At 34.9% G+C, this 8,887-nt stretch overlaps 1 protein-coding gene across 1 annotated transcript; it reads right to left on the bottom strand.

The window, feature by feature from the left end:
* Positions 1 to 1,238: 1,238 nt before the first annotated feature.
* On the bottom strand, positions 1,239 to 8,156 carry LOC140646544 (interstitial collagenase-like). The gene is made up of 10 exons (XM_072850644.1): positions 8,021 to 8,156; positions 6,767 to 7,011; positions 6,340 to 6,488; positions 6,124 to 6,249; positions 5,219 to 5,380; positions 4,732 to 4,849; positions 3,930 to 4,063; positions 2,740 to 2,899; positions 1,724 to 1,824; positions 1,239 to 1,518 (listed from the first exon to the last, which is right to left on the bottom strand). Exons 1-10 carry the CDS (start codon positions 8,123 to 8,125, stop codon positions 1,418 to 1,420), a joined length of 1,401 nt encoding a protein of 466 aa, XP_072706745.1. The 5' UTR covers positions 8,126 to 8,156; the 3' UTR covers positions 1,239 to 1,417.
* Positions 8,157 to 8,887: the final 731 nt, after the last annotated feature.

The raw sequence follows: 8,887 nt of genomic DNA, 5'->3' as shown, positions 1-8,887 counted from the left end.
TAGCACTGGCTTACACAAGAAAATATGATTAAATAGCATTTCTACTAAGGTTTCAAATTAAAGAATCAGTACCTAAATCACCTTGTGAGAACAGGATTCACATAAATTAACTTCTTCATTAAAGCCTTTTATTTATTGTAATTTAACTTCATTTTTATTATTTTATAATAATTTTTTTTAGGTTTTATAAAGAATATAATACATTCAAGTTAATTTTCAATTATACAATTTCTTATCTTTGAATAGTATTTAGACTAATTTTTACTCCTGAATTTAATAAATGTAAGAACTACCAAGTCTGTTTTTTATTTATGAAGGATACAATTTAACAGGCTTCTAATACAGACAGCTAAGTAATGAAAAAAATTGAACGGATATGTTTTTATAAGGTTCACATGTTTTTCTCAAAATGCAATTACTTCTGTTACAGTAACCTGAAACCTTCCTCTGAAATATGTCGAGTAATACAGATGTTGTACGAGATAATACATTTTGTTATGGTCATATGGCTTCTAATGTTATCAGTTGAGCTACAAAGACTAAAGAGAAAGTGGATAACCCTTCAAACACCATTTTAATTGAGAATATTTGAAAAAAATGCAGTTAAGCTGGAAGTCAAGCTGTCTTTTTCATGAACTTTTTGTATGGGAAATATTTTTGGCCAAGGATTTTCATTTTTTACGCAAATTTCTTCATCCTTTAACCCACTGAAATTAAGAGGGATTTACTAACTACTGGACTAGTAAGTACTTGAAAGAGCCTTGAGTCAAGAGGTTTATTTGTCTGTTATATAATGTGGCTACCTGTGATAGCAAAGGACTGGTTTCAGTGATCTCAGGGGTCCTTTCTACTCTACATTTCAAGGCTTAAATCCAGTTCCTAAACCCAAAAACATGAGGAAAAAAGTCTGCCTATGCTTGCAAAGGCATACACCCTGGAGGGAAGGCTAAGAGTGGAAGATGGGGAAAGAGGAACAGAAAGTGAAAGTGTGATTTGTAGACTGGTGCTAATGAGCCCCAACCGGCATAATTATCCATAAGATTTTCACCAGGGCTTGTGTGGGGTGATGGAGTTCAGAGCCAGCTGCCTGCTCCTTTCTCTGGCTTTGGGAAAAAGATCTGATATTTCATGCCAGAATACTTTTTTTAGTGTTTGGAAGATAGACTTGGCTCTTGAGTATTATTACAAAGAAGACATCAAGGACACAATGATATGAAAAACATAATTTATTAGGAAACTTTAATGTAGCAGGTGAAATGTGATAAATTATATAAATGTATTTGTTTTACAATAAAGAATTATTAAGACTATACTCCCACAGAATTTGGGCAGAAATCCATTCTGACCTGATAGTCATAAAATGATGAAAAATTCAGCACATAAAAACATACAGTGCGCATATGGAAAAACATTGCAATTAACAATTAAACCAGCTGATGCTCTTCATTTGGCCTACAATCCGTTTGGCACGAGGATCAAACTGGAACTGAGTTGTTCCATGGAAGAAGTAGACATAGCCTAGAAATAAAATTTAATCCAATTATACTTCATAGGTGACTTTTCAGTATTTTTGAAAAATACCCAACATAAACAGTCCATGTATACTTGCTATTTTTCATTTCCATCTCATTAAGGCTAATAACAGGTTTTTGAAAACAAATGATTCTATCTACAGAAGCCCAAATAGTCAAGTAACCCCAGATTAAAGTTATGTTTTACTTACCATCTTTCTGGAAAGCAGCATCAACTCTGCCAATTTTTCCAAAGTCGGAGAATATTTTCCTGGGATAACCATGATCCATGGATTTTTTGTTTTCATCATATCTTAACAGAAGAAACGTCATTACAATTTGTGAGAAAGCAGACAATATTTTGAACGTCTAAAGCAAATTCATACACGTAAGCAACTCTACTGTTACTAAGAAGTCTTATAAAGATTAGATAAAGTAGATTTTGATTCTTCCTGTCATGTATTAAGCTTCTCACATTATGAGTGTCTTGAGATTGGAAAATCCTACCTTTGGTAAAGTTTGTAACAAGGCTCTCAAGGACCTTCGGAATGCAGCCAATGCAGCCTTATTAATGCATTTTTGGACTGTCCAGAGCCTTGGCCATCACTTGCACATAAAATGAGTTTCTATTTTGAGGCACTGGATATCCAGGTCAGTATAAAAGCAAAACATAAAACTTGGGAGAAAACTGTAGCACAGTCCCGAAACATACTTGTGTTAATGTCAACCACGTACTTAAACAAAATTACTCTCTGAAATTCGTCATGGTCTACGTTTGAATTATAAATACTACCAACTGTACAATTGGAGAATATTTATAGTTTGTTCATAGAGAAATTCAATTACAACACTTTTTATTAGCAGTTCATTTTGTTTGAAATGTGAATGAAAAGTGGACACCATCACAACATTGCACAGAAAAGCAGCACTGTTGTGGAGAAAAAGTGAAAAATTTACCAGAAAATCACTCTTTTATTGGGCAGATGTTTCATTAAGTTGCAAGTAATTACATTCCTGCCACAGGAATCTAATGAATGGCAAAAAAATCCTATAGAAAAGTTGACATTTCCTAGAAAATGCTTAAATTTTTTAAAGTTCCAGAGAATCCTGTTTAAATTGCTGGAATATACCTGGTTTAAATATCATTGTACTTCAATTTCATAGTAATACATCAGTCCTCAGGGACAAGTGAAAATATGCCTTCTAGTAAATGAACATTAAACCTTACCTCCAGTATCTGTCAGCTACAAAGAAGTATGTTTTTCCTGTGGTTTCATCGCTGTAAGCTGCATTAACTCTTTTAACAGTCTTCGGGAACCCCAAACGATAGATTGGTTTAGGATAGCCAGGTGCAATGTCATATCCCCTGAGAACCCAATATTTATCCTCTGAAAAATATAATCACATTTCATTTGTTTTTGCTATTTATAAACAGCATTTAATTGTGTTTTAGATGGGTAGCAAATAGTGTCTTAGATATCAGTATTATTCCTTTCAGTTTATTACTTTAGAAAATGTTTCTAATTCTTACACTGGGACTACATCATTAAGACAGTGGAAATGTCTTTTGTTTTTATGAGTAAAACACTAGAATTGTAAGGTGTATGGATAGTACTTTTCCCAGATTTTTTTCAAATGAATATAAAGTATTTGTCTGGGTAACAATTTGGGGAGGGCTGGAGGTTGATGAATTAATCCACTGACATTGGATTGGGATACTGAGTTTATTAAATTCCTGAAATATGCTATTTGATTATAGAACCATATAATATTTTGAAAACTAGATAATGTGCATTAAATTAAACTATTAAGAAGGGCATATGTCTAATCAAAGTGCTTTGGTAATTTTAGATGCAAAGAACATATTCATATATAGTAATATATCATGTACTGTAATATGTGCATAGTGAAGTTGAGACATTTAAAGCATATTTGAGACGTTTAAAGAAAAGGACTGATTGTTTTTTCAGTGAACAATTTTCCTCTCACAGTATGCTTTTCCACCACTATTTTTTTTGTTGTTTTTTTTTCAAAATACCACAAAATACTAATAAGCATATCAGTAACAGTAGTGTACAAATGTATGTATTTGCCAATTGAGTTCAGCAAAAATCCTTCTGCATAAAGCGAAATGCTGTTACCTGAAGAGAACTAGACCTGAAGAAGGGAAGCTCTTTTCGTGTCTTGTTTTTCAGAGCATTAACTATAACAGAGGGGCAAGTTTTCAGGATTATGACCTCTGGAGATCCCTTACAACAGTATAACTCTATGATCCTCTGGTTTAATTATTTGCAGATTTGTAAGATTATCTGTTTTACTGATCTTCCCTAAAAACACTTTGACTTCTGTAATTGCATAGTTTGCAAAGAAGCAGGGAGTAACTGGTCAGAAAAAGTAGAGAATTTCAGATTCCATTACCTTTAAAAAGTAAAACTTCATCCCTCTCAACATTTTCATAAGCAGCTTGAATTCCTGATGGTAACTTTGGCCAGAACAGTGAGATAAAATTGAGCTCTGTCTCCGCCCTCGCAGGATGTTTGCGCAGCATGTATCTGGTTTAAACAAAATTTATGTAATAAAATAGTTCCACTCCTATCACGAATGCAAAATAACTATTATAGCTCCTGGAGTATAACGGAGGGAGATGGGTACCTGGGTGTGAATATCCCCCTCCACTGAATGTAAAGGAAATCTACAGCAAATGCAGTCTTAACTTTATCACCTCAAGTTACGTGATAAAAATCAGGCAAGATGAATATAAGCCCTTCTATTTCTCTGTAGGACAAGCAGGCTAAGTGTTGGCTTCAGTAACTACCTAACAGACATCTTTCTACATAACAGTGCTTTCAGTTCTGCCCCGCTCTTGTACTGAGGAGTACCAGAAAGGTGTGGACCCATAGACACATTGCTAAGGGACATATGAATGCTCTTGCTTTGCTATTAGTTGAATCGAGTTCAGAGACAAGTCTGTTGCAGCAGTGGCCACAGCAGCAGAATAATTAGAAAACAACATACAAGCCCTCATCTCCTTCACTGCTTTTGTCAACTAGGGCTCTTGTGATTAATGATTTGAGAACTCTCACTTGTGTAAATACATGGTGTTTTTCTAGTGCTTCTCTTTGTACTACATTCCAAAAGGACAGTTTTCCCTCATGGATTACAGATTTTTTTTAAACTACTGAATACTTTAAAGAGATATGTATATGCTTACTGTTGTTACCTGCCCTTGAAGAACATTATTTCTCCACGTAGGGTAGTAATAGCATCAAATGTCAAATTTGGGTCACAAGCTTGCGGAGTTATGGGTCCTGTTGGCTGCACAGCAGCATTAGATTGTCCTATAGGAAGAATATTTTATCTTTTAGTATGGAGAAATATAAAGACAGTGTTCAAAAGGTCTCTGAGGACACCAAGAACCCTCTTTACAGAGAATAAGAAGGCATATGGTTTTAAACTAAGGGTCTGTCACTAAAAGCAGGCTTTTAATGTTGATAAAACTGGTTGGGTTCATCTTTTCCAAAATGAGTTTTTTACAGAACTGGACTTCAGCTGAAGTTAGCTTCCAGGAATTTTCTCTCTTTTGTTATCCATTGTTCAGCAATAGTTAAACTTCTTGTTTTGGTGGAATAAGCATATTTTAAATATATTCTTGTTACTTTTTACCAGACTCCCAAGTAGAAATATTAAATAAAAATATTTTTTCATACCATAGATGGCTTGAATGCCATCAATGTCATCCTGAGGAAGAAGGAATTCATTGGGGTCCGTGTAGGAGTAAGCTGGATACATCAGTGCTCCAGGATCATTTGAATGAGACAGACCCAGCGAATGGCCAAGCTCATGGGCAATAACAATGAACAAATTGTAACCTGTAGGATAAAAATCATACGAAACAAGGTAAAATCTGTTTCATTATTGAGCACAGTTGACTAAATGGGAAACACTTATGCGTCCTCCCAAAATACACTGCAGGTACAAGAGAGGCTGTAAGTAATGCTGTCAACATCACAACTCAAAAATATTGTAACAGTAGAGCTATATGAGTACTTAAGGAATGTCCGGCCTTAATTGTGGTCTCATTGTCCTTTCTCTAGTGTCCTTGTATCTTAAACACAAACCCTGTTTCTTCTGCTATCACATGAACTGCTCAGATCAAGGATCATGCCAATGAGGAGTGGAGGTTCAGTGATCCAACAGAAAAAAACTTTCAAAACAAACACTGAGATGACAGTTTTGGTGATACTTGAATACCCTAGTTAGCACCAAACTTTAAAGTGCTAGGTTAAGAAAGATAAAGGATTTGACTTGAGAAGTTTACCACCAGATCTTCCTGTATCCAAATTTTAGGTTTCATATGAACAAAAAAAAGTATTTTTTAGTGCTGACTTAGTTGCCATTGTAAACCACTATGACCTAAAAATCTCTTTTCTGTGAATTGATTCCTACAAATGGGGAAAAAAAAAAAAAAAAAAGAGCAAAGCAATTTAAAAGGAGTAGTTCTGCCACTTTTTCTCACTTTTTGCTGGTAATCAGGCTCATGAACTAAGCATCACATGCGCTAAGATTGTACGAGGTAAAACTATATAAATGGGTCAGGTGACAAAGTCCTTACCTCTTCCATCTTTTGTCCAGGCTTCCTCCTCATCAAGATGCACATCTCCACCAATACCTTCACCAGGCTGGAAAGCATGAGCCAGCTGCCCATTGGGGCCATCAAAAGGAGAGTTGTCTTGGTGGTCTAAAATGAAGAGGGAAAAAATCGGTTAGAATCCTAAATTATTTCTATGATTGCAGATGGCTATTTAATATGTAAAGATATCAATGTTACCTCTATAAGCAAAAGAGATCATTATATCTGCTTCTTTGTCCTCAACCTTTTGGAATGTCAATGGTGTCACATTGCTCCAGACACTGAGAGCTTTTCGGATTGCTTCATCTACATCAGCTTGTCTCATCTTTGGGGTGTAATTCAAAATCCTTCAAAGCAAACCCAATATATTATATGTTGTTAAGAATACAGCATTTTAGCTGAAAAATAATAACTTGTGCAGAAGTCAGAAATCTTAGACATATCTTTCATGAATGAAAATTGATAATGGCTTCATTTTAGATACCACCTTCTAGAGTGCCTGTCTTCTTCCAGAAATCAGTTAATCACTCTGCATGTCTGTATATGGCATAATGTACTTACTTCAGACCCCCCAAAGTTGAGATACTAGATTTATGTCTTTTTGAACCAGATTAGGAAAGATTACCTGTATGTCAGGTTATTTCTTTTCCATTTGGGATTTCCTGCTGTGACCATGTATCGCTCTATATCAGGTGTACCACATCTGGGTTTTTTCATAATCTCCAAAGTGTCAAGATCAGGTTTCCCGGTCACCTGTAGTCCAAAGAATTCCTGCATTTCCTTGAGCTTTGCAGCAAGGGGATTTTCATGCTTGTTTCTTAAATGAGGCTGGTGATCCCTTTGAAGATCATAGAAATTCTGTAGATAACTCTGAACCAGAGTTTAAAAAAAGAAGAGCATTGTGGCATATCAGTACTGTCTTCAGACACACTTAAATTTTCTAAGTAATCGTCAACTATTCCCATATTGACATGCCCTGTGTTTTCCAGGAGCAAGAACAGCATATTTCCTCCAGGAATTGGTGTGAAGAGTCAGATATAACTTACAGTTTTCATATAGTTTTCTGAATTTCTTGTTTCACTGATGGAATATATGAAGAAATGTCTTTAAAATCTAATATTTGCTAATAATAATTAATACCACATTATTTATGGTGCCTGATTACTCTAACGGCAAAACTTATGACGAAGCTTATAACTGGTCTTATTCAAGGAAATAGAGATTGGCAGTGAGACTCCACACAGCGAGAACTCCCAACAAAGTAGGTGACTACTACTAGAGAGTCAGCACTTGGCAAATCATGCCATTTATTTTTAGCTACAAAATATGATATTAGGAACTCAGGTCTTCCTACTAAATTTCAACAATGTTGTCTCCAATAAATAGTGTTGTGTCTACATAAGTGTTGTGTTTCTCATAGATGTCCCTTTTTTTTCAAAGTATTCCATAAAAGATCCATTCAGCAAAACATTGAAACACATGCCTGCTTCAAGCAAGTTTCCTCACTTATGTTACTGAGACCAGTCATATCACAAGTTTCAAAGCACATTCTGAAATTCTCATTCACTTGATGAGTTTGACTATTTCTGAACAGCCACAGAGCCTTGCTGCTAGAACTCAAGCTTCAGTAGTTTTTTTATTACTTTACTGACCACATCAAACGTGAAGTTATGCAATATTCAGATTACTTTTGGGTAAATAAGTAAGTTCCACATAATTTTCACATGTTTTCTAGATTTATAGGAAAAGCTTTCTCTTGAAACCTCTGCAAAATGGTACATCTTTAATTTCAAGCCATATTCTGTGAAAAGAATTGCAATTATAGTTATCTCTTAGACTACCTTATGTTTCACTTAGAAATGCACTGAAAAATATTTACCTCTACAAGCTGTAGGGTTTTTCCTTCATCTTCTACTTCTGGAGCCACAGGGACAGCAGAGGAGATGGCCACATATAGCAACAGGAGAAGTGAAAGGGTCTTCATCCTCGTCTAAGGTTGTCTGCCTCAGTTTCACTCCTGAGGTATTGAACATGCTTCCCAGCTCTGTTTATATAGCTAATTTGTAAATCAGTGACAGTCTGACTCATGCTGTATAATATCCTCTGATTAGTAAAAATTATGATTAACAGTTTCATCATCAGGTAGTGATGCAATGTGTTTAACTAATGTTACTATCCTTATTTTCCCTGAGCCTTCTGTTTTGGGCAATTTTGTAGTGTGTTTAATAAATAAGGAAATGTTTTTCAGGTAAAACATGGAGCTACATTTCATAGGTTTTTTTGAATCATGAATTTAGACTATTTATGGCACGAGGTCTTGACAAACTGGAGAAATAATAGGAAATAACATATAACTAACATAATACAACATATTGTATTATAATGAATAACATTATGCTATATATATGACACATATGTTTTAATATTTAATAAAATATAGCATATTATGTCACAATATGTAATAATAAAATATAAAAGACAGTACAAAGAACCGATCTTGTCTAGGAATAATCAGCATCATAACTCCAGGAGGGCTGTCATCAGCTAACTAAAAGGTCTATCTAAAGCAATCTTATGACGGTAGCAAAACTGAGTGCTAAAATGATTCAAATTTTTTGACTGATATTAACAAAAATCAGTCATGTTACTGGAATGCATAAACTGGGTTCCCATATGTATGGTAAGTAAAATAATGTTTATACTCTTGCCAGCACGGATAAGGTCTCAGCTGCAATAGCTTGTTTGG

Source organism: Ciconia boyciana, chromosome 1 (assembly GCF_034638445.1).
Source record: "Ciconia boyciana chromosome 1, ASM3463844v1, whole genome shotgun sequence".
Classification (NCBI taxonomy): Eukaryota; Metazoa; Chordata; class Aves; order Ciconiiformes; family Ciconiidae; genus Ciconia; species Ciconia boyciana.
The sequence above is the reverse complement of the archived record's forward strand: the minus strand, read 5'-3'. Positions and strand labels throughout refer to the sequence as shown.